The sequence below is a fragment of the Rosa rugosa genome, chromosome 3 (assembly GCF_958449725.1).
Source record: "Rosa rugosa chromosome 3, drRosRugo1.1, whole genome shotgun sequence".
NCBI classification, from domain to species: domain Eukaryota; kingdom Viridiplantae; phylum Streptophyta; class Magnoliopsida; order Rosales; family Rosaceae; genus Rosa; species Rosa rugosa.
Window position 1 is genome coordinate 3,683,672 of NC_084822.1, and position 26,097 is coordinate 3,709,768.

Below are 26,097 nucleotides of genomic sequence, written 5' to 3' on the forward strand. Positions count from 1 at the left end.
TGTTTGAGGATATGTATGTTACTATGGTTGACTAAGTAGATTGAATTCGAAACTATGATTTTGACAACATATCATGCATAAAATAGTCTAATAATCTCACGCAACGATCAGTTTCTCAATTTTCGTATGTCTAGATGGAGTTGCCCAAAAAGGAATTAGATATATAAATATAAGATTATGAAAGTAACTATGGTTGACCAAGTGGATCGAAATCGAAATGAATACCAAATCAGATGAATTTTTTAGAACAACTTTAAAACATCTCAATATTCCCATCAAATGGTCAGTTTCTCCAAATTCATTGTCCACCTTATTGTTTTTTTTTTTAAAAGATCCTCAAGACTTCAAATGCAATGTACAAGTTATACAACATTAGTAGGAACATTTGTCTTCCACTTGGTCAACCATAGTTACCTTCAGTCTTATTTATATATCTAAATCCTCTTTGGGCACCCCATCTAGACATACGAAAATGGAAAAACCGACCGTTGGGTGAGATTATTAGACTATTTTATGCATGTTGTCAAAAATTTAGACAACTTCATCAAAGTTTCGAATTCAATCCACTTAGTCAACCATAGTAACATATATAATATTTCGTCAACTATCGTCAACCATCGTCAACTATTATTCAAGAGTTAAAACTCATTCTTCAACTATCGTAATCTTTCGTCAACTTTTGTCAACAATCGTTAACCTTTTATCAACCACCATCAACTATCGTCAACCATCGTCAACAATATTCAAAAGTTAAAACTCATTCTTCAACTATCGTAATCTTTCGTCAACCACCGTCAACTATCATTCAAGAGGTAAACTCATTCTTCAACTATCGTAACATTTTGTTAACTATCATCAACTCTCGCTAACTATCATCAACTTTTGTCAACTATCATCAACTTTTCGTCGACCACCGTCAACTATCATTCAAGAGGTAAACTCATTCTTCAATTATTGTCAACTACCGTAAACCATTATTACATGTCATTCAAGAGGTAAATTCATTCTTCAACTATCGTAACCTTTCATCAATTATCGTCAACTTTTGTCACTCATCGTTAACATTTCGTCAACCATCATCAACTATCATTCAATAATAAACTCATTCTTCACCTATCATAACCTTTCATCAATTATAGTCAACTATTATTCTAGAGGTAAACTTATTCTTCAACTATCGTAACATTTCGTCGACTATCATTCTTCTTCTTTTGAATACATTTGGGTTATTATCACAAATGGTACCTGAACTATATCTCAATCTTATCGATGGTACCTAAACTTCAATTTTGATCACAACCAGTACCCGAACTTTTCGATTTCATTTTAAATGGTACCTAAGGCCACATTCGGTCACTATTCCGGCCAAAAAAGCCAAATCTAAAATATAAAAAAATTTAAAAAAAGTTCAAGGCAAGTCTATTACCAAAAAAATCATCACTATATATGATCGCAACCCTTGAAATCATCAAAGATCATCACTATGATTGCCTTTACATGCCATTTTTAGTTGGAATAGTGACTGGAGGTGGCTCTAGGTACCATTTAAAATGAAATCGAAAAGTTCAGGTACTGGTTGTGATCAAAATTGAAGTTCAGGTACCATCGATAAAATTGAGGTATAGTTCAGGTACCATTTGTGATAATAACCCAATACATTTTATTAAGGTTATTAAGCCTTAATAACCTTAATCTTTGACCGAGCCGATCGACATCATAATGTTGACAGATTTTTCTGAATTTTGAACTTGATGCCGAAAATAATGTACTTGACACATCTAACGGAAGGTTTCACAAGTGTAAGCTCCAATGACGCCTTTGCCATTTGAAGTTTGTAGTGAAAAAAAAATAGGGTTACTAAGCCTTAATCGTTTAACCGAGCCGATCGACATCATAATGATGAAGGATTTTACAGAATTTTGTACCCGAAGCATAAAATAATGTAATTGGCACATTTGACAGAAGGTTTCTCAAGTGTACAATCCAACGACCCCCTTGCTCGCTCTTTGAAGCATGTCGTGAAAAAAAATAGAGTTATTAAGCCTTATTCGTTTGACCGAGCCGATCCGTATCATAACGATGACAGAATTTTATGAATTTTGGACCCAAAGCCTAAATTATGTACTTGACACATTTAACATAAGATTTCTCAAGTGTATGATCCGACGACGCGCTTTCTCTTTGAAGCATGTAGTGAACAAAAATAGGGTTATTAAGCCTTCATCGTTTGACCGAGCCGATCGACATCATAACGATGACAAATTCTTCCGAATTTTGGACCCGAAGCATAAAATAATGTAATTGGTACATCTAACAGAAGGTTTCTCAAGTGTATGATCCGACAACTCCCTTGCTCTTTGAAGCATGTAGTGAATAAAAATAAGGTTATTAAGCCTTAATCGTTTGACCGACCTCATACGTATCATAACGATGACAGAATTTTCTGAATTTTGGACCCAAAGCCTAAAATTATGTACTTGGCACATCTGAAGGTAAGTTTCTCAAGTGTACGATCCGCCGACGCCCTTTCTCTTTGAAGCATATAGTGAACAAAAATAGGGTTATTAAACCTTCATCGTTTGACCGAGCCGATCGACATCATAACGATGACGGATTTTGACAAATTTTGGACCTAAAGCATAAAATAATGTAATTACCACATCTGACGGAACGTTTCTCAAGTGTACGATCCAACGATGCCCTTGCTCTTTGAAGCATGTAGTGAAAAAAAATAGGGTTATTAAGCCTTCATCATTTGACCGAGCCGATCGACGTCATAACGATGATGGATTTTGACAAATTTTGGACCTAAAGCATAAAATAAAGTAATTCCCACATCTGACAGAATTTTTCTCAAGTGTACAATCCGACGACGCCCTTGCTCTTTGAAGCATGTAGTGAACAAAAATAGGGTTATTAAGCCTTCATCGTTTGACCGAGCCGATGGATGTCATAACGATGACGGATTTTTACAAATTTTGGACCTTAAGCATAAAATAATGTAATTGCTACATCTGACGAAAGGTTTCTCAAGTGTACGATTCGACTATGTCCTTACTCTTTGGAGCATGTAGTGAAAAAAAAATAGGGTTATTAAGCCTTCATCGTTTAACCGAGCCGATCGACGTCATAACGATGACGGATTTGGACAAATTTGGGAACCCAAGCATAAAATAATGTAATTGTCACATCTGACGGAAGGTTTCTCAACTGCACGATCCGACGACGCTCTTGCTCTTTGAAGCATGTAGTGAACAAAAATAGGGTTATTAAGCCTTCATCGTTTGACCGAGCCGATCGATGTCATAACAATGACAGATTTTTACAAATTTTGGACCCCAAGCATAAAATAATGTAATTGCCACATCTGACTTCTCAAGTGTACGATCCGACGATGTCCTTACTCTTTGGAGCATGTAGTGAAAAAAAATAGGGTTATTAAGCCTTCATCGTTTGACCGAGCCGATCGACGTCATAACGATGACGGATTTTTACAAATTTTAAACCCCAAGCAGAAAATAATGTGATTGCCCCATCTGACGGAAGGTTTCTCAAGTTTACGATCCAACGACACCCTTGCTCTTTGAAGCATGAAGTGAACAAAAATAGGGTTATTAAGCCCTCATCGTTTGGCCGGGCCTATCGACATCATAACGATGACGGATTATTACAAATTTTGGACCCAAGCATAAAATAATGTAATGGCCACATCTGACGGAATGTTTCTCAAGTGTACGATCCGACGAAGCCCTTGTTCTTTGAAGCATGTAGTGAATAAAAATAGAGTTATTAAGCCTTCATCGTTTGACCGAGCCGATCAACGTCATAACGATGACGGATTTTTACAAATTTTGGACCTTAAGCATAAAATAATGTAATTGCCACATCTGACAAAAGGTTTCTCAAGTGTACGATCTGACTATGTCCTTACTCTTTGGAGCATGTAGTGAAAAAAAATAGGGTTATTAAGCCTTCATCGTTTGACCAAGCCGATCGACGTCATAACGATGACGGATTTGGAAAAATTTTGGACCCAAGCATAAAATAATGTAATTACCACATCTGACTGAAGATTTCAGAAGTGTACGATCCGACGACGCCCTTACTCTTTGAAGCATGTAGTGAACAAAAATAGGGTTATTAAGCCTTCATCGTTTGACCGAGCCGATCGACGTCATAACGATAACGGATTTTTACAAATTTTGGACCTTAAGCATAAAATAATGTAATTGCCCCATCTGACGAAAGGTTTCTCAAGTGTGCGATCCGACGATGCCCTTGGTCTTTGAAGCATGTAGTGAAAAAAAATAGGGTTATTAAGCCTTCATTGTTTGACCGAGCCGATCGATGTCATAACGATGACGGATTTGGACAAATTTTGGACCCAAGCATAAAATAATGTAATTACCACATCTGACAGAAGATTTCTGAAGTGTACGATCCGACGACGCCCTTACTCTTTGAAGCATGTATTGAACAAAAATAGGGTTATGAAGCCTTCATCGTTTGACCGAGCCGATTGACGTCATAACGATGACAGATTTTTACAAATTTTGAACCCCAAGCAGAAAATAATGTGATTGCCACATCTGACGGAAGGTTTCTCAAGTTTACGATCCAACGACACCCTTGCTCTTTGAAGCATGTAGTGAACAAAAATAGGGTTATTAAGCCCTCATCGTTTGACCGGGCCGATCGACATCATAACGATGACGGATTATTACAAATTTTGGACCCAAGCATAAAATAATGTAATTTCCACATCTGACGGAATGTTTCTCAAGTGTACGATCCGACGAAGCCCTTGCTCTTTGAAGCATGTAGTGAATAAAAATAGGGTTATTAAGCCTTCATCGTTTGACCGAGCCGATCGACGTCATAACGATGACGGATTTTTACAAATTTTGGACCTTAGGCATAAAATAATGTAATTGCCACATCTGAAGAAAGGTTTCTCAAGTGTACGATCCGACGATGTCCTTACTCTTTGGAGCATGTAGTGAAAAAAAATAGGGTTATTAAGCCTTCATCGGTTGACCGAGCCGATCGACGTCATAACGATGACGGATTTGGACAAATTTTGGACCCAAGCATAAAATAATGTAATTACCACATCTGACGGAAGATTTCTTAAGTGTACGATCCGACGACACCCTTACTCTTTGAAGCATGTAGTGAACAAAAATAGGGTTATTAAGCCTTCATCGTTTGACAGAGCCGATCGACGTCATAACGATGACGGATTTTTACAAATTTTGGACCTTAAGCATAAAATAATGTAATTGGCACATCTAACAAAAGGTTTCTCAAGTGTACGATCCGACGATGCCCGTGGTCTTTGAAGCATGTAGTGAAAAAAAATAGGGTTATTAAGCCTTCATCATTTGACCGAGCCGATTGATGTCATAACGATGACGGATTTGGACAAATTTTGGACCCAAGCATAAAATAATGTAATTACCACATCTGACGGAAGATTTCTGAAGTGTACGATCCAACGACGCCGTTACTCTTTGAAGCATGTAGTGAACAAAAATAGGGTTATTAAGCCTTCATCGTTTGTCCGAGCCGATCGATGTAATAACGATGACGGATTTTTACAAATTTTGGACCCTAAGCGTAAAATAATGTAATTGCCATATCTGACGGAAGGTTTCTCAAGTTTACAATCCAACGACACCCTTGCTCTTTGAAGCATGTAGTGAACAAAAATACGGTTATTAAGCCGTCATCGTTTGACCGGGCCGATCGACATCATAACGATGACGGATTATTACAAATTTTGGACCCAAGCATAAAATAATTTAATTGCCACATCTGACGGAATGTTTCTCAAGTGTACGATCCGACGAAGCCCTTGCTCTTTGAAGCATGTAGTGAATAAAAATAGGGTTATTAAGCCTTCATCGTTTGACCGAGCCGATCGACGTCATAACGATGACGGATTTTTACAAATTTTAGACCTTAAGCATAAAATAATGTAATTACCACATCTGACGAAAGGTTTCTCAAGTGTACGATCCGACGATGTCCTTACTCTTTGGAGCATGTAGTGAAAAAAAATAGGGTTATTAAGCCTTCATCGTTTGACCTAGCCGATCGACGTCATAACGATGACGGATTTGGACAAATTTTGAACCCCAAGCATAAAATAATGTAATTGCCACATCTGACGGAACGTTTCTCAAGTGTACGATCCGACGACACCCTTGCTCTTTGAAGAATGTAGTGAAACAAAAATAGGGTTATTAGGCCTTCATCGTTTGTCTGAGCCGATCGACATCATAACGATGACGGATTTTTACAAATTTTGGACCCCAAGCATAAAATAATGTAATTGCCACATCTGACGGAATGTTTCTCAAGTGTACGATCCGACGACATCCATGCTCTTTGAAGCATGTAGTGAACAAAAATAGGGTTATTAAGCCTATCGTTTGATTGATCCGATTGACATCATAACGATGACGGGTTCTTCTGAATTTTGGACCCGAAGCTTAAAATAATATAATCGACACATCTGACAGAAGGTTTCTCAAGTGTACGATCCGACGACTCCCTTGCTCTTTGAAGCATGTAGTGAATAAAAAAATAGGGTTATTAAGTTTTAATCGTTTGACTGAGTCGATCGACATCATAACGATGACGGAATTTTCTGAATTTTGGACCCGAAGCCTAAATTAATGTACTTCGCTCATCTGACGAAAGGTTTCTCAAGTGTATGATCTGATGACTCTCTTGCCCTTTGAAGCTTGTAGTGAACAAAAATAGGGTTATTAAACCTTAATATTTTGACTGAGCCGATCGACATCATAACGGTGACAGAATTTTCTGGATTTTGGAGCCGAAGCCTAAAATAATGTACTTGGCACATATAACGGAAGGTTTCTCAAGTGTACGATCCGATGACGCTCTTGGTCTTTGAAGCTTGTATTGAATTAAAAATAGTGTTATTAAGCCTTAATCGGTTGACCGACTGGATCAACGTCATAACTCTGACGAATTTTTCTTAATTTTGGGCCAAAAGCCTAAAATAATATAATTGACACATCTGACGGAATGTTTCTCAAGTGTGCGATCCAACGACGCTCTTACTCTTTGAAGCATGTAGTGAATAAAAATAGGGTTATTAAGCCTTCATCGTTTGACCGAGCGATCGACATCATAACGATGACGGAATTTTCTGAATTTTGGACCCGAAGCCTAAAATAATGTACTTGGCTTATCTGACGGAAGATTTCTCAAGTGTACAATCCGACGACGCCAAATGCCTAACTTGTGCATTTTTTCAACTTCCTCTTTGACCAGAACTTGGGTCTCGGAGTTCATCCTCCGCGGCTCTTGCTTTACAGGCCTCTTGTCAGGGAGTGTTGGAAGTTGATGGCATACCAAGTCCGGTGACAGGCTAGCATGTCCTCATATTTCTCCGCGAAGCAGTCTCTGAATTCTAGTAATAAATCAATAAGCCTCTGTTTCTGATGGCCACTTCCATAGGCTCGTCTGCTGTTCCAAGATTGACCTTCTCGGTAGGGTCCCTGACCTTTGGGGGAGTGTCATCCAGTGCTACCGGAGCCAGCTGAATCTCTTCTTCATCTTCCTGTTCTTGGTCAGAGAGCTCCTCATTTATGATTTCTAAGGTCGCGATCCTATCATAGGCCTCTTTTTCCACCAAGTACGAGGATAGTCTTTCGTACAGCGAGTAGGAGGCCTCTATCTCTTCCTCTGGAAGGTCGTCATCCATTAATCGTTTAAGGGTTTGGGCACAGCGTGGCCAAGCCTTTCCAAGCCTTCCTTTGCGAGCATTAGCCCCCACTGTGCCAATTCAGAGGCCGTCACCCCTGTGGGGCGGCCTTTATTATCGATGCCACTGACCTGCAATGGAGTGATTGGCTCCAAGTAGTACCTGGCATCTACATAGTTCGTGGAGACTGGGAATGGACGAGGATCTGCTTGAACTACTTCAGCTTTATCTGTTACCCTGTTCCACATCACCAATTCCTGGTGGAGAGTTGACGGGACACAATAGCTCCGGTGAATCCAGTCGCGTCCTAGGATGGCGCTATAGGCCGCGTAATAGTCTATCACAAAAAAGGCATAGACTCCCTCTGCTGGTCCTACCTTGATACGTAGAAACAATAAGCCCAAAGTCTTTGTGACTGTCCCCGCGAAGTTCTTCAGCGTGAGGGATGTAGACTGGATCTTTTCTTTCTTGATCCCAAGTAAATGCATGGTTCTTGTAGTGATAACATTGACAGCTGCCCCTATGTCAACCATAACCTTACTGACCTTAGTGCCAGCAAATTCCACAGTGATATATAAAGGTCGCATGTGCTGGACCATCGCGAGTGTTGGTCTTGTAAATCTCATTAAGAAACCTTTACCAGCAGCATCTTCCGTCTCAAGAACCACTGCCTCTGCCAAAGGTGTTGTTGCAGCCGAAGTAATCTTCCGGGGCTGGTCGGTACCTTCCTCATTCTCCACACTTTCCTGCGCGGCTATTGGCAGAGCATATCTCGCGGGGAGTACATAGACCATGTTACAGGAAGTATCAGCTGCCTCTATTTCATCTGTGTCGTCTTCCAAGTTGAGCTTAGGTTCCCCAACCGGAATGTCGGTGTTGAATTGCTTTGCCAACCGATCTACCAATGATTCTTCTGGAAGGCCCTTTACCTCACACTGTTCTTGTTCCTGCATCACGCCCGCCTGTTTCGGCAATTCTGACCTCGGTTCCCCTGTAGGTGTCTCCTTTGAGGGCGCGACAACCAGACTTTGGACCTTCTTAGGTCTCCACCGTAGATCTTCTGCAATACTGCCTTTGCCCCCCAATCTCTCAAACACTGAGGGTTTGGCTTTTGGTTCCTCTCGAAACAACCTGCGCCTGACATGTGGTCGCCTAGTTGGCGAATTGTCTTTCCTAGCTGGCGGAGGTGTCCTCTCCTTCGTGATCCTGCAGAAAACACTAGGCTTAGAGGCCCCTGATTTTGAACGCGCCTGCTTCTGAAAGCTGTGAGGAGCCAGCAATGGCTTAGCAGCTAATGCTTCCATCTCCTTCTGATATTGCTCAGGAGATTTAACCAGTTGTGACGGCTTAATCAGACCCTGATCCAGAGCTTCTAAAGCACGCTTGGCCTCTCCGAACCTTCGCTGCAATTTCCTTTTCTTGGAAGGGCTAATTTCCATTGCTTTCCCCTTCTCTCTGGTGTACCATTTACCTTCCTTGATGGTGGATGTTGAAGCAGGCGGAATGTAAGGTTTGGTTACGACATCTTTGTGCTCATTCCAAGCCCTTCCTTCTTGTTTCTGATCGGTCGCGGCTGCTTTCAATTTCTTAAATAGGTTGGAATCTTTTGGGTATGGTGGTGACTTTACCTCATCTCTTGCCTTTGGGCTAGAAGGCTGATAGTTTCGTGATGGTGAAGCCCATTTGATTGGCGGGAGAGAACCGACCTGAAATGTCTGCTCAACTTCTTTATGCGTCACTTGGATGCCACATTCTTCTTTGCATCGCGAACAGAGGACCACCGATGAGGCTTCGCTAATAGGCTTAGCTCTCTTCTTTGCAGGGGTATCCTCGGTCTCAGCCCTTTCTTCTTTCCCCTTTGTAGTCAAATCCAAGGTTGGTTTCCTCTGGTTCTTCCTGGGCCAGTTCACATCAACCATACTAACTCCAGTATCTGGAAAAGGGTTCAGGTCTACTAGCGCTGCCGCCGTCGCCGACGGCTCTACCTGCAAGCTACCGTTATTGAGCCATACCTGAATCTGGTCCTTTAGCTTCACACAGTCAGCTGTGTTATGGTTCCACAAGTTGTGGAATTTGCAATATTTCTTTCCTTTCAGCTGATCCGGTCGAGGAAAAGGGCCAAAGTCCATCTTTACCATCTTCGCGGCAATCATCTCCTTTAAAATCTCATGTGCCTTATTGGCGTCATATGTATATGCCGTGAATTCAGGTTTGGTGAAAGCCATAGACTTGAGTTGACAGGTTCTTTAGATATCTTTAACTGCTTGAGGGCTGAGTTCTTCCTACCTGTCAATTCTAACGCGGAGACGTCATTCTCCTCTTCATCTTCATCCTGGAACACCTCTTCCTCTTGGTGGTGGTAGTAGGGATCATAGGTAGTCGGCTGGTAGTTCAAAGCTGCTACAGTGCGATGCTTCCCTGGCACATATGTCCCTTTGGATGCATTCTTCCTGGCATCGGTTTCTCTGAGGAGAAGCTCAAAGCTACCTACCTCTGTGATCAGTTCTCCCATTGATTGGATCATGCTGCCATGTTGTTTCTTTCGCTAGCTTGGTTCCAAACCTTTGACTGCCAACTTGACTAATTCCTTCTCAGGCAGGATCACACTCAGTTTGGCTTTCTGAATCTGGAAGCGTTGAAGATAGGCGATAGCAGATTCGGTGGGCTGCTGGGCCATCTGAGTGAGAGAAGCCAAATCAATCTCAGGCTCAATGGCTCCGAAAGTTTCTCGGAAGAGTTTTTCCATTGCAGGCCAATCGGCCACTGTTCCTGGTCGGAGTTTGAAAAACCATCTAAAGGCTGCTCCAGAAAGAGAGGTGCCAAATATCCTGCACTTGAGAATGTCATCATTCTGATATTGGCCGCATTGCACCCTGAACCTGGCCAGATGAGTTGCCGCATTCTCAGTGTCCTCTCTTGAAAAAGTAGAAAATATAATATTCTTGTAGCCCCTAGGAAAAGGCGCGAGCATTATATGTGGCGGGAAATGTCCCTCATAGATCCTATCCATTTGGGCCCTAGGGTTAGCCAGCCTGATCATCTCCTCGACCTCTTCACGCCTCACAAACTCAGGACCAGGAGGAGGAGGTATCGCCACATTTTGGCGAGCAGCTTGCAATGGTATGGCTTGGATAGTATTCGTTGTTCGCTCCCCTAGACGAAGAGTCATTGCTGGCACGGCTGCCTCTTTGACCAGTGCAATTATCTTGATCGGATTGCCAGCCATATCAATGCCATAGTAATCTCTTGTCAGTTCTTCATATATATTTTCTACTCCATCACTGTCATATTGCACGAAATTGGACGAGACGTGCTCGTTGGACTTTGAGGTTTGATTTTTCTGCCCGACAGAGGAGGTATTTTGTCCGCCCTGAGTGATCTTTTCTTTGCTACCGCCGATTACCAGGGCTCTCTCCTTACCCTTGGCTGCTGTAGCAGTGGTCGTCACAGGAGGTGTAGCAGTGCTGCTGCTACCCTTTTCACGAGCATTAGGAGGTATATATTTGCCTGTTCCCGAAGGTTGGCCAAACGACCCAAGGATAGCATTGGGGTCACCCAAAGCCTTATTCAGGACCTCTTTAGTCTGATTCAACTCGGCCCTCTGCATAGCCACATCGGTCGCGAGGTTTGATCCGTCTTTCAGCATGGCCGCGATCGATGCTGCGGTTTCCTTGCTCTGGGTATTAGCTGTGTTAACAGCACCCAAGAGCTCTTGGTACTGAGCGCGATGTGTCACAGCAATGTTGTCCGCGTGCATTTTAGCCGTTGTGGCGAGAGTTTGTGCATTTGCTCTACCCTCTTTGGAAATCCTGATCAAACGCTGATCTAACTCACGAAGTTGTCGTGCCGATTTCGCGATCGAAGTTGCCAGATGCTTCCCATAATTTTTGCCATGCTCTGTCAGGATGTGAAGCCACTCATCCAGGCTAGCATTTGGTGGAATGACGAGTGGCTCGAATTCGTCAACTTCAATGGTGTCACCGATGGAAGTAATTTCGGTAGTCGCAGGGGCGCTGACAACCTCGTTCGTCGACTTTTGCGCCGACTTCTCACCCTCAGTAATGGGTGGCTGATTTCCTCCCTCCTCTGTCGACATCACGTGCGATGATGGATTGAGAGAAAATTCTTGAGTTACCTGTTCGTCCGAAAGACCACGACAGTCCGCACGAGTATGCGGACTGTAACTGGAGGTCTTGTGCTTCGGGCAGTTGGCGTAAACCTTTTGGTAAGGATTTTCGCTTGATTTCTGATTATACGCATTTTTATGCGTATAATTATATCTAAAACACTATAAATAAGTTAATCCCCAAGTCAATTAATATGTAATTAATTCATTTTTATTTATTTTACAGAAAATAAGCGGAGTCTCCGGAATGAGACAAATTGATATAAAATTGAAGATGATAGGAGTTTTCGACAAACCCGGTCAACTGTGGTCAACGACAGCAAAGGAAAAAGAGAAGAAAAAAAAGAAAAGAAAAGAAAAAGGGGTTAATTAAATGTGGCAGTGCATCAATTAATTAACCAATTGGTTAATTATGCTTATGAAATCCAAAGCACAGCACGTGCTCTTTACCTTTGTGACGTCACTCACATGACCTTATCCCTCTCATTCACTCTCTCTTCCTTCACGCATAGCAGCCACCCATCAATCAACCATAATTCTCTCTCTCTTCTTTACGAATCCGAGCCACATACCACACTGACCATATTTTATTCTTCAATCCCAGCCATCCATTCATCAGCCCTTTCCTCCTCAGCAACCCACATATATATTCAATTAACCCTTGAGCATGAGGACACTACAGAAGAGAGAGCGCCGCACTACAGAAAACAGAGGCAGCCCTTTTGGGCTGCTCTCTCATCCTCTCCTCTTCCCTTTTTATTTTCTTTAGTTTTATTTTAGGGATTTGAAGGATTTACTCACCCAAAGCTTCAAAGATTCATCAAAGGCATCTCCTCTACAAGATTCAAGACTTGGGTAATTGTAGGAGTTGTAATTCAAGACTAGTCATGCTAGCTTTTTAGCTAGTTGTGATTATTCTTGTTTTCTCCTACACTTCTCTTCTCTTTTGTATTTGAATTTTGTAATTTTGATGTCTATGATTATGGGTTGTGAGTAATTTTCTTGTTGGGTTTTAGGGTTGTGTCCCTAACCCAAATTTTGTGTAAAAGATGTTTAATTTAATGTAATGATGCAATTTTCATATGATGGATGCTTATATCTATTTTTGTTGGGTTAAAATGCATGTCTAGGAGCCTAGTCAACTCTAGGGTGTGTATTTTGAGCATGTCTAGGATGGAGTTAGGGGCTTGACTCCCTCTAATTCCTAAGCTAGAAACCTTCAATTTCGTATTCGAGGGGTTATAAGCATGGTGATTTACACCCGTTGCGTGATTGCGCGGGCGGGTCGCTTAGTAGTCTAATTCCTCGATCTCTAGGCCTCTTGATGTGAATTAGGGACCCTTGAACCGGCTCTAATTTATGTCAAGTGAGTTCCTACGACCCTTGAACCGGAGTAGGAATACCATGAAAGGGAATTTCGGTCCTTGAGCCTTGAACGGCCTTGGATACGACTACCGCCAAAATAGGAGATTTGCATCTACATTATATTAGCTTCTGACACATAGAATTTGGGTGAAGGAACCTCCCTAACACCCGACATTCCCATTTATTTGGTTACCCTTTTATTAATTTCTTTGTATTTTTATTAATTGTTTTACATTTCATTACTTTTTGTTAACCTAAAATCAACTCTCAAAATATTGAATTTCTAACTCATTGTAAATAATCATCACTAGGCTCTTAGTTTTGATTAGGCTTTGGTGAAAATCAAAGCCGAGCATTGCTAAAGCTTGGTGCCTTAGATTAGCCTTTTTATTTATTTTCTTTTGTTTCTTTCTTTGTTTGCTAAGTGTCTTTATTTCCGATTACCCAAGGATTGTGGGTTAGCCACTAATCCCCGTGGTACGATAAACTTTGGGCATAATATTTCCCTATCTTGACAATGATACGTACGCTTGCGTAAATGTGTATCCAAGTCAATGGCGCCGTTGCCGGGGATTAGGGTTTAATAGCCTTAATCCCTTGGTGAATCGGTTCTTTAGGTCACTTTAGCATATTTTTGTTTCTTTGTTATAAAAAAAAAAAAAAAAAAGTTGTTAGTTTAATTAATTTAGTTTTATTGTTTTGTGTGCTTAGTTTTATATTTTGTTTTTAATTTTTGGTTACTAATATCATTTTGGGAATCCATAGGTACTTATTTCTTATCACATTGAGCTATGGATCGATGGAACTATGGATGGGATGATCCGAGGGGATATGAGCAAGAAAGTTTCTATGGTGGAGGTCATCAAGTGTGGAATTCTCATGCGGTCGGTTCTATGTCCTCTTGCAATGAAACGTGTGCTTTGTGTAATTCTCCATGGCATTCACGTTTTGAGTGCTCTTTGAGATTTGAATGCCCAAATTTTATGCAAGAGCGTGAGTACATTTATCAAGAGACATTTGTACCCGACGCATATCCACAAGATGAAGCTCATGAGCCTAGTAAGGAATTCGTTGAAGGACTACTAGCTCAATTGCAAGCCTCCCAAGCTAGGATTTCACAAGAAACTACGGTTCCCCAAGCATATCCTCATGAGCAAGCATATGAGTCTAGGAAGCCTTCCCTTGAAGAAATACTAGCTCAATTGCAAGCCTCTCAAGCTCTATTGCAGGCCTCCCAAGCTCGATTGCAAGCTTCTCAAGAGATGCTTATACATTCCAATGAGCAACTTGAGGCGAGTCTTGCACAAGAGCCACCCTTCACAATTTTTCATGAGCATGAATCTTTCTTTGACCAAGTGGAGCCTATTTCAAGAGAAAATGTGTATATCGAGCATCTTGAGCAAGAGTCCTTTATGCAAGTTGAAAATGATGATAGTGATGTTGATGTACAAGAAATTGAGCTTAGTTATGAAAGTTTCAATGCAAGTGAGCTGAGAGACTACACTTCGGAGGAATGGGTGCAATATTGGAAATCTAAGCTTCCTAATGGAAGGGAGATACTTGAAGATGATTCCGAAGAGGAGGATGACTTGTCTAGTGAGGAGGATGCGGAGTTTGAAGTCATATACCATAATCCATTGTTCATTGAGGAGGATGCGGAGCTTGAAGTCATACACCATAATCCCTTATTTGTTGAGGCCGATATTCCTAAGGAGGAAGAGACTCATTCACTACCTTGTGATGAAGAAGTTGAAAATCCAAGGACTTTCTCTCCTCCCACATCCATGGAGATCCATCATGAGCTTCCCAAGGTGGAGGGTAGGACATTGAGCACTTATGTTATTAATGAGAGGATTGGGATCAAGGTAAATTTACCTCTCAATCTACCATTAAGTGGTCAATGTTTCTACAATGAGGTGATGGATTGGAAAGGAAATGGAGCACTTGCACTCACCCTTTCCCATCACTCTCAAGAGCTTCTACCACCTATTGTTCCTATGAGCATCATTTCTACGCCACTTGAGAAGGAGAAGGCAAGGATAGCTCCTAGAAGAAAAATTGAGAAGAAGGGGAAGATTAAGAAGCTTCATTTTCGGGAACCAATTGGAACATTCATGGATAGCTCTTGGTCTTGTCTCTATGATACATCAAAGAATCCCTTAGCCCCAAACAATAGGGTGGTCGTACTTGAGAAGTATCCACCTTGACAAGATTGTTCTATATGGACCGGCAATGAAGTCCTTAAACAAAGCGCTCGCTAGGGAGGCAACCCTAGCACATCATCGGTAGTATTTATTTCTTTCTTAGTTTATTTTTGTGGCAAATAAAGCATTTTGGTCATTTTTGGAAGGATGGGAGGTGTTCGGAGTTGGAAGTGTGAAGAAAGAATGAATGTGATAGTGAGCAATTTCTGTCCAGAAATTTCAGTTCATTTTGGGTGACTAAAGTTTCAGATTTACAAGTTATTTTGAGCTGAATTTTTCTGTAGACATTCCACTATGTGTCTACTGTCTTGTGCCAAAATTTCAGACCCTTTGAACACTTGGAACTCCAGTTATTCAATAGTCAATGCATGGAGGTCAGAACAGAGACAGCCACTGTAGAGTGATTTTGGGAAGCTATAACCTCTACATATTAAGTTATTTGGAGCTCAAATTTTCCAGAGATGTATCTTCACATGTCCTCTATATGTTGGTACAACAGTTTTTGATTTGAGCCTCTCTAGCTTCGGATATAGTGTTCCAAGTGACAGAGGTCAGAAACAGGGCACAGCAGAAACTGTAGAACACAACAGTGAGTTTGGAGGCCAACGATTTTTGACTCAGAATTGATTTTCCAGTGAAATTTTACCATTAGGTATCCTTATGAGTCTAGTTTCATATCCCGTTGGTCTCACCCTCTTTGCGCCTCTGGAGCTTCAGGTATTGCAGTTTTGGTGACTGAGGGTCAGCAGCAGAATTTATTACAAGCTGGCAACTTTGACCAGTTATAGTTTTCATCTCAATTGGAGATAGGTGGCTTCCTTTATATGGATAGAAAGCTCTCTGAGTCTACTCTCCATTCCAAGTGGTCTCACTTCTTTGTCTCTTTCTGAGTATGATATATGGGCATTTGAAGACAGAAAGGTCATTGCTGGAAGTCTTCTGCACTCACTAGTTTTGTTCACTCGGGTTGGTTGGACTTCTTTGCACTTCATTTCATCTTTGGAGGATAATCTATGGGCAGTCGTGGAGTGTATTGGATGTGGTCAAAGCCTATTATCTTAATGGAGGACCTTGTCCTTATTCTTTGGTGGCCTATTTGTGACGCATTGCTCGAGGACATTTATGTTCTAAATGGAGTTGATCTTTTCATGAGCACCCAGAGCTAGCTTGGAGCATACGTTAAGGAAGTCAAGGCCTTGTGCCTTGAGGATGGTGTCTCATATTAGTCTTCTCCGAAGGTCGTGAGCAATGGAGGGTCTACAAAGGGGGTTTTCCGTAACTTTTCTCCGCATTTAGATTTTCATTTTCATAGTTAATTTTTGTGCCTTCGCCCGAACTTCACTCTCATGCCTAAATCCGACAGGGATTTTAGCTTTCGAGCTCACTTGACAACATTGAGGAAAATGTTGGTTTTAAGTGTGGGGGTGAGGGCTCGGACGCCTATGAAAAAAAAAAATTAGATTAGCTTTTTGTAATTATATTTTAGTGGTTAATGCCTTTTTCCAACCCCAATGACGAGTCATGGACTTAACTTGTTATGATTGTGGATAGATTGAGCATGATCTAGGATTTTGAATTTGTTTTGTAATTGAGTGCATATGTGATCTATGCTTGACTATATGTGTGTACATAGCCTATGTTAGGTTCGTTCATCATAATGAGAGAAGCATATAGATTATTCGATTAACTTGCATGCCCTTATTTGTGAGTTTTTGTGCCTATATCTATAGTGTATGCATCGTTCATTCACTTATTCTTTCATGTGTGTACAATTTCATGACAATGCGTATCTAGAACTTGCTTGAGACCTCTTGAGGCTACTTTTAGCTTGCGACATGATAGAAAGGATTGAGGCATTAGGACTATATACCACCATGGCCAAAGAAGCATGTGCCCAAAGATATTTACCACTAGATTGCCACTTTGAGCCTATTTATATATTTAGCCTTTTTGTTCATTACCACCACAAATTCCTACCTAGCCTATACACTTATATCCTACCCTTCCATGGTAGTTGGTGAAGCGATTCGAGAGAATGACTTTATGTTTGAGTGCTTCAAAAGAAAAGAAAAAAAAAAAGTCAAAAGTGTGAGGTTACAAAAGAATAAGTGTGGGGGTGAGTGATTTTGTATAGAAAAGAAAGTTCTAAAAAAAAAAAAAAAGAAAAAAAAAAAAGAAAAAAAAAAAAGAGAAATAGAATAAGTTGTGAAAATAAAAAGAAAGTAGAAAATGAGAGAAAAAAAAAAAAAAAAAGTGTTGAGAAAAAAAAAATAAATAACTAGTATTATTTTTGTTTATAGTATAGTGTAGTGGGGGTTGTACTTTGGGATTAGAGTGAGTGAGTTAGCATTTGAAAGCAAAGTCATATATCTCTACAAGAGAGAGTTGCTTCACCGGCTTACATGGACTTTGTTTTTTCCTATCCTTCATTTCTTATAGCCACTCGCCATTAGTCTCATTACAACCAAATAAAAGACCTCTTAATCTTGAATGTTGTGGGCTACCTAGCGGAGATGAGATCGAAGAGCAAGCATATGGCGACGCATGTTGTGAAATTGCTTTTGAGTGAAACACATATAGCCCCTAAACACTTGAGCGGTAATATTTAGTGAACCTATGTGAGTTTAGTGGGTTATATCGGGTCTTCTATGTGCCTATTTGATTATGGTGGATTGATTTGACATACGGTCAACACATGCATATACTTGAGCATTTCTCACATGTGCATCTTAATTGCCTTACAAATTCAAAAATCTTATGTTGTGCTTACATCTACTTCATGGTCATCTACATAATTAGTTCTCCGAGGGTTATGGTTGGAAATGCTAATACTACACTTCCTTTATGTTTTTGAGTTGGTAGATTTCGGATTAGATTTCATTTAGTTTGCTTGAGGACAAGCAAAATTCAAGTGTGGGGGTGTGATTATACGCATTTTTATGCGTATAATTATATCTAAAACACTATAAATAAGTTAATCCCCAAGTCAATTAATATGTAATTAATTCATTTTTATTTATTTTACAGAAAATAAGCGGAGTCTCCGGAATGAGACAAATTGATATAAAATTGAAGATGATAGGAGTTTTCGACAAACCCGGTCAACTGTGGTCAACGACAGCAAAGGAAAAAGAGAAGAAAAAAAAGAAAAGAAAAGAAAAAGGGGTTAATTAAATGTGGCAGTGCATCAATTAATTAACCAATTGGTTAATTATGCTTATGAAATCCAAAGCACAGCACGTGCTCTTTACCTTTGTGACGTCACTCACATGACCTTATCCCTCTCATTCACTCTCTCTTCCTTCACGCATAGCAGCCACCCATCAATCAACCATAATTCTCTCTCTCTTCTTTACGAATCCGAGCCACATACCACACTGACCATATTTTATTCTTCAATCCCAGCCATCCATTCATCAGCCCTTTCCTCCTCAGCAACCCACATATATATTCAATTAACCCTTGAGCATGAGGACACTACAGAAGAGAGAGCGCCGCACTACAGAAAACAGAGGCAGCCCTTTTGGGCTGCTCTCTCATCCTCTCCTCTTCCCTTTTTATTTTCTTTAGTTTTATTTTAGGGATTTGAAGGATTTACTCACCCAAAGCTTCAAAGATTCATCAAAGGCATCTCCTCTACAAGATTCAAGACTTGGGTAATTGTAGGAGTTGTAATTCAAGACTAGTCATGCTAGCTTTTTAGCTAGTTGTGATTATTCTTGTTTTCTCCTACACTTCTCTTCTCTTTTGTATTTGAATTTTGTAATTTTGATGTCTATGATTATGGGTTGTGAGTAATTTTCTTGTTGGGTTTTAGGGTTGTGTCCCTAACCCAAATTTTGTGTAAAAGATGTTTAATTTAATGTAATGATGCAATTTTCATATGATGGATGCTTATATCTATTTTTGTTGGGTTAAAATGCATGTCTAGGAGCCTAGTCAACTCTAGGGTGTGTATTTTGAGCATGTCTAGGATGGAGTTAGGGGCTTGACTCCCTCTAATTCCTAAGCTAGAAACCTTCAATTTCGTATTCGAGGGGTTATAAGCATGGTGATTTACACCCGTTGCGTGATTGCGCGGGCGGGTCGCTTAGTAGTCTAATTCCTCGATCTCTAGGCCTCTTGATGTGAATTAGGGACCCTTGAATCGGCTCTAATTTATGTCAAGTGAGTTCCTACGACCCTTGAACCGGAGTAGGAATACCATGAAAGGGAATTTCGGTCCTTGAGCCTTGAACGGCCTTGGATACGACTACCGCCAAAATAGGAGATTTGCATCTACATTATATTAGCTTCTGACACATAGAATTTGGGTGAAGGAACCTCCCTAACACCCGACATTCCCATTTATTTGGTTACCCTTTTATTAATTTCTTTGTATTTTTATTAATTGTTTTACATTTCATTACTTTTTGTTAACCTAAAATCAACTCTCAAAATATTGAATTTCTAACTCATTGTAAATAATCATCACTAGGCTCTTAGTTTTGATTAGGCTTTGGTGAAAATCAAAGCCGAGCATTGCTAAAGCTTGGTGCCTTAGATTAGCCTTTTTATTTATTTTCTTTTGTTTCTTTCTTTGTTTGCTAAGTGTCTTTATTTCCGATTACCCAAGGATTGTGGGTTAGCCACTAATCCCCGTGGTACGATAAACTTTGGGCATAATATTTCTCTATCTTGACAATGATACGTACGCTTGCGTAAATGTGTATCCAAGTCAATTTCCCAATGGTTACGTTCGCGAAGAAACACTATGTAGGTCCCACTGGGCGTGCCAAAATGTTTGACACGAAAATCAGTGCGGTACAAATTGTCTCTTTTGAGCGTGTGATTGCGCGGGCGTGCCAGCACCGTGGGGTGCAGTCGTCGGGGGAGTCCCTTGACCTGACTTCTTCTTCAAATGTTGTGGACGAGGAGAGCACCAACCTCATCACAAGGCTCTTCTCTATGCCTTCCGAGAAAGGACTTCTTGCCTTACGGATAAGGGCTTTGGTTGTGATCTCTTCGCGACACCGAATCGATACTTAGTGTTGTAGACTAAGCAGAGCAATCACTGGGAAGTTTGGAGAAAGCACAGGGTTTGCTAAAGCGTGACTTTAGCTTCGTTGGGTTGCGAGGGCGTTACCCTTGCTTCGCTGGTAGTATCGGTGGCAGTAGCACTTAAAAGTTGGCTCTTGGAGAGACTAGGACTGGAAGCACGGTCGCCGGGTTTCAACGAGGTTGAAGGTTTGCTCCTGAGAGGCTTGATAATCCGAGGGTTTGATTGATTTGAGAGTTGTCCTTTGATTCATCCTTGAAACTTGGTATTTATACCTAGGGTTTCGACTGTTCCTTGCCATAGAAGGATTATTGATTGAAGTTTCCTATTCAATCTCTGCTACTTGATTCCAATAAGGTTTCGTTTTCCTTATGGATCACGGAATGGGCGAAGCTGTAACCCAAACCCAAGTAGGCTTATTTTTGGGCCGCAGGTATCGGCCCGCTGTGCTAAATCCATTAAAGGATCTTGCCAAAATTACTTTTGGGCTCAAACAGAAATGATAACTTTTATTTTTCATAAGAAAACAATGATAACAACCGAAAGTCTCTAGATCACTTAGCATAAGTAGTTTGTAACAGTGAACGAACTAATATGGTTGTTGGGTTCAAGGCCTTGCGGGTCTGGAGGATTTACGAATCCCTTGGAGTTCTTTTTATAACTTTTTGTTTTTGAAGAATATTAAATGAGGTTTGAAATTTAAATTTATTTATGTTATTGTATACGTCCGTTTAGAAACTACTAACGTACACATTTTGTATGAAACTTGTTCTACCATGACCAATGTTTCAGGATGTACGCTGGTTAGTCATCATTTTTTTATTTATTTATTATTATTATTATTAAAATAGCGATTTCTACATATATAACTTATTATAGGTTAGTTACATGTGTAGAGCTAACTCCACGTACTGTTCTTGTATTGTCATTTAACCAGAGCCTGTCTGATTTTGATTCTTGACGGCTCCTGCCTTCTTCATGGTCAAAAACTTCTTCGTCACAACGTCCTTCACACTTAGCATTGCAGTCATAAATATTAACAGCATATCCCTTATCATGCAACTGAAAAAATAACTATTCGATCCTTATATAACATATTTAGCATGTTAATATAATAAAAAATCTACACAGATCATATACACACCCTAAAGAAAAGACCATCAACATGACCTCAAATCTTTACTCAATCTATAATTCAAAGTCCCAACTAATATGCCCCCAATCTTCGCTAAATCAATCAACCAACAAGATTCTTGTCTTCAAATCCCTTCTTGCAAAAAAGAAAATCAAACCACTATTAAAGAACAAAACTGAATCCTAATAGTATAATACTATAATGATCATGGTGCTGATGATGATGATTGTGTGTACTAGAGACCATAGTTGCACAATACTCCAACAATCGCCGACGTCAATCGCCTTTCCAGAGTCACAATTGACCGTACTTTTGACTTCTATCCCATGACCCCCCATCCCACTCTACCATAGGCTAAATCACACACTAACACAACTTATTTTACACAAAATAAAAAAAATAAAAAAACCCCACGGGTAGGCGCCTTCACGTTTTAGTTTGGGTCTTGGCCTACACGTATTACTAACTTGTACTCGTTGCGCCTAAATAGTCTTATATAAAGTCTTATATAAACCCCGTTAAGAGTTCCATAGCTGTCACCTTAACCACAAAGCTTCTTCATTTCCCCACACGTAAAAGCTAAACTGAATCATAGTTTCATACATAGAGAGAGACAGAGAATCCCCAAGTCCCTCATTCTTCTTCTTGTTCTTCTCTTCAATCTAGCGCATCGGTTTCCGTGAATCTTGGTAAAGATGGTGTCTTACGAGTACGTTCTGGGTGGAGTCTTGGCTTCTCTGCTCGGCTCTGTTTTCTTCATGATCATCACCAGCACTTTTAGCGCTAAGAAAAAGGTAGAGGATTTCAGAGTGATAATGGGTTTGTGAGGATGCCGCAGAACGGTGTGTTTCAACCGGAGATGGAGGAGGAGGAGAAAAGTACCGACGTCGTCATTGTCGGCGCCGGAGTTGCCGGTGCAGCTCTTGCTTACACTCTTGCCAAGGTCAGATTGTAATGAAAATATGAAATCTCTTGTTGAAGCATTTACCAAGTTTGCTTTTAAGCTTGGGATTTTGTTGGAAATTAATAAATACTAGTAATTTTAGATGAATATTGCCTACAAGAGCTTTCAAATTTCAGAAACAGGGGTGTGATTGAACCCACCTTTTATATGTGATGTGAAGGCATTTCGAAAAGGGACAAAACTTTAGATTTCAGATTTCTTGTTGTGGAAGAGTCTGGAGCTAAATCTGTAATTTGGGCTTTTGACTTAAGCATATGTTTGCTTTTTGTTACAGGAAGGACGGCGTGTACATGTTATTGAAAGAGACTTGAGTGAGCCAGACAGAATTGTTGGTGAGCTTTTGCAGCCTGGGGGTTATCTCAAATTGATTGGGTTGGGTCTTGAAGGTAAGCATTCACCTTATTCAGTTTGAAATGAACTGTGCACATCTTTGAAGTTGAAGCTCAAAATTGTTTGATTCCACAACCAATTTAAAACTGCTGTGATTATAGCTGAAGCAGTTCAATTGTCTGATTCCATTACATTGCCATAGTTTCTGCTTTAAATGATTAATTAGTACTACATGGACGCATAATAACAGTATCTATTTGTGGCTGCAGATTGTGCAAACGAGTCAATTGATGCTCAGAAGGTCTTTGGTTATGCTCTTTACAAAGATGGCAAGGATACAAAACTGTCTTATCCCTTGGAGCAGTATAGTTCAGATGTGGCTGGGAGAAGTTTCCACAATGGGCGTTTTATTCAAAGAATGCGTGAAAAAGCTACAACTCTTTCAAAGTAATCCTCCTTTCCCTTCAAGTACATTACAATTTACCAGATTTGTATTCTATGGATTCATTCTGTGATTGGTGGTATCTGTTTTAAGTTTCAATCTTTTGCTTATGTCCCATGGAATTCCCATTGCAGTGTCAAATTGGAACAAGGATCGGTGACTACACTAATCGAGGAAAAGGGCATTGTCAAAGGGGTGATTTACAAGAACAAGGCTGGAGAGGAGATGAGAACATATGCTCCACTAACAATTGTGTGCGATGGCTGCTTTTCAAATCTGCGCAAATCTCTCAGTGATCCAAAGGTAATGATGCATTTTCAATATTGGAAGATCAAGCATTCGTTATGTATCAGACTCAATCATAGGAGGTTTTTCTCTTTCATTAGACCGACAATGTTTTTGTTATTGCTGCAGGTTGAAAGCCCCTCTTGTTTTGTTGGTTTGGTGTTAGAGAACTGTGATCTTCCCCATGCAAATCATGGACATGTGATTTTGGGAGACCCTTCACCCATCCTGTTTTATCCTATTAGTTCCACTGAGATTCGTTGTTTGGTCGATGTACCTGGGACAAAAGTAACTTCAGTTGCTAGTGGTGAAATGGCTAACTATTTGAGGACTGTGGTGGCTCCTCAGGTATGCATCTATAGTTTGCTTGACTTGATTAGTCTACACTTGATAAACATCTGAACTGGACTAATCTGATGACTACATTGTATTTCAGGTTCCCCCACAGCTCTACAATGCTTTTATGGTTGCAGTAGAGAAAGGAAATATTAGATCCATGCAAAACAAAAGCATGGCTGCTAATCCAGTTCCCACTCCTGGAGCAATTTTGTTGGGGGATTCATTCAACATGAGGCATCCTTTAACAGGAGGAGGAATGACCGTGGCTCTTTCAGACATAGTCCTTCTCCGCGATCTTCTTAGACCCCTACGTGATCTTAATGATGCACCTGCTTTGTGCAATTACCTTGAATCATTTTATACATTGCGTAAGGTAAAGCCCCTAGTCAGAAAACTCATAACTTGACTTTTTCCTTTTATCAAGAAAACTCCACCCAATGTGGCATTCTTAAAGGTTTTTGCTTTGCTGATGTTGTGCTCCATTTTCATTGCAGCCTGTGTCATCTACCATAAACACATTGGCAAGTGCTTTGTACAAGGTTTTTTGTGCTTCGCCTGATCCAGCAAGACAGGAAATGCGTGAAGCCTGTTTTGGCTATTTGAGCCTTGGAGGAATCTGTTCATATGGACCAGTATCTCTGCTCTCTGGCCTTAATCCTCGTCCGCTACACTTGTTCCTCCATTGGCGCTTAATGCTTCCATTCCCTTCACCTCAACGCATCTGGCTAGGGTTTAGATTGATCTTGGTATGTTAACCAACTATCCACACTACTTTGTCATCAACATGCTCATCAATTACAAGTTCCCGTATACACCTAATTGTCTAGCTACTTATTAAAGGTTTTTATTTTTCAGAGTGCATCAGGCATCATATTCCCCATTATAAAGGGAGAAGGGGTTAGACAGATGTTCTTTCCAGCAACGGTGCCAGCATATTATAGATCACCACCTCTTCATTGAAGAAATGACACAAGAATATTTGGACAGAGTCTTAGTTCCCCTTACAGAAATTAGAGATCAAGATGGGGGAGAATGCTAAATTTAGGAGATAGCAAATCATGTTCTTAATTCTTTTAGAGTTGTTGTTCTGCAATAGGAACGAGCTACATTTACCATTTAATCAAATTTGTACAAAGCTATAGCAGTGATAAATAATTCAGTCTTTTGGTCATTGGCTTATCTATATCTCAAATGCCTACGAGTAAACTAACTTGACTATTCATTCTGTAATTGTTCACAGTTCCGAATACGCTTACGATGTTTAGTCCACAATACATACAAACTTACAAAGCACAGAAAATGAAATGAATACCATTCTAGAACTGCAAAAAATGGTAAGCCAAAGCAGTGGTTGCCTTGAGGTGGATTCCATGTTCCACTCCCTACATAAGTAAAACTTGATACGAACAATTTCATCATGTCACACCCAAATACAAGGAACCAAACTTGGAAGAAAGCTAAGAACTAGAGCATGGAATCCCCCTTAAGAAGACATGGTTCCATTCATGAAGCCAAATTAGATGTCATCCCCATAACCTAGCTAGGAATGTCTAAATTAACTAATTAAGTGAAAAATGCCCACCACCAAAACCAAATGATCCCTCAAGGAATGGCAACAGCTAGCATGACCAGAAACCTTTCATGGTGTCATCTTTTATTTGTCTTAACACATGCCAAAGGAGAATGCCATGAACCTTAACAATGCATTGGTTGATCATTACCGACTCCAAGACTCTTCAACCGGAATCAAGTTCTCAGAGAGTGCTCTGTTCTGACCATTCAAAAAGAGGTCAATGTATGACTGATCTTCTTTTGTTTCATCACTACTATTGTTTGACGCGGAAACCAGTTGGCCTGCAAACTGTCTCTTTTGAGTGTGTGATTGCGCGGGCGTGTCAGCACCGTGGGGTGCAGCCGTCGGGGGAGTCCCTTGACCTGACTTCTTCTTCAAACGTTGTGGACGAGGAGAGCACCAACCTCGTCACAAGGCTCTTCTCTATGCCTTCCGAGAAAGGACTTCTTGCCTTACAGATAAGGGCTTTGGTTGTGATCTCTTCGCGACACCGAATCGATACTTAGTGTTGTAGACTAAGCAGAGCAATCACTGGGAAGTTTGGAGAAAGCACAG

At 40.5% G+C, this 26,097-nt stretch overlaps 1 protein-coding gene across 1 annotated transcript; it reads left to right on the top strand.

Moving 5' to 3' along the window:
• Positions 1–22,163: 22,163 nt before the first annotated feature.
• LOC133739000 (squalene monooxygenase SE1-like) lies at positions 22,164–24,963 on the top strand. The gene is made up of 7 exons (XM_062166709.1): positions 22,164–22,552; positions 22,848–22,959; positions 23,173–23,350; positions 23,480–23,978; positions 24,067–24,342; positions 24,464–24,715; positions 24,825–24,963. The coding sequence occupies exons 1-7, from the start codon at positions 22,439–22,441 to the stop codon at positions 24,927–24,929; spliced, it is 1,536 nt and encodes a 511-aa protein (XP_062022693.1). The 5' UTR covers positions 22,164–22,438; the 3' UTR covers positions 24,930–24,963.
• Positions 24,964–26,097: the final 1,134 nt, after the last annotated feature.

Coding starts and splice junctions, on each gene's coding strand:
- LOC133739000 (XM_062166709.1), top strand. CDS start 22,439: ATGCCGCAGAACGGTGTGTTTCAACCGGAGATGGAGGAGGAGGAGAAA. Junction 22,553..22,847: donor TTGCTTACACTCTTGCCAAG/GTCAGATTGTAA, acceptor TTTTTGTTACAG/GAAGGACGGCGTGTACATGT. Junction 24,716..24,824: donor TAGGGTTTAGATTGATCTTG/GTATGTTAACCA, acceptor TTTATTTTTCAG/AGTGCATCAGGCATCATATT.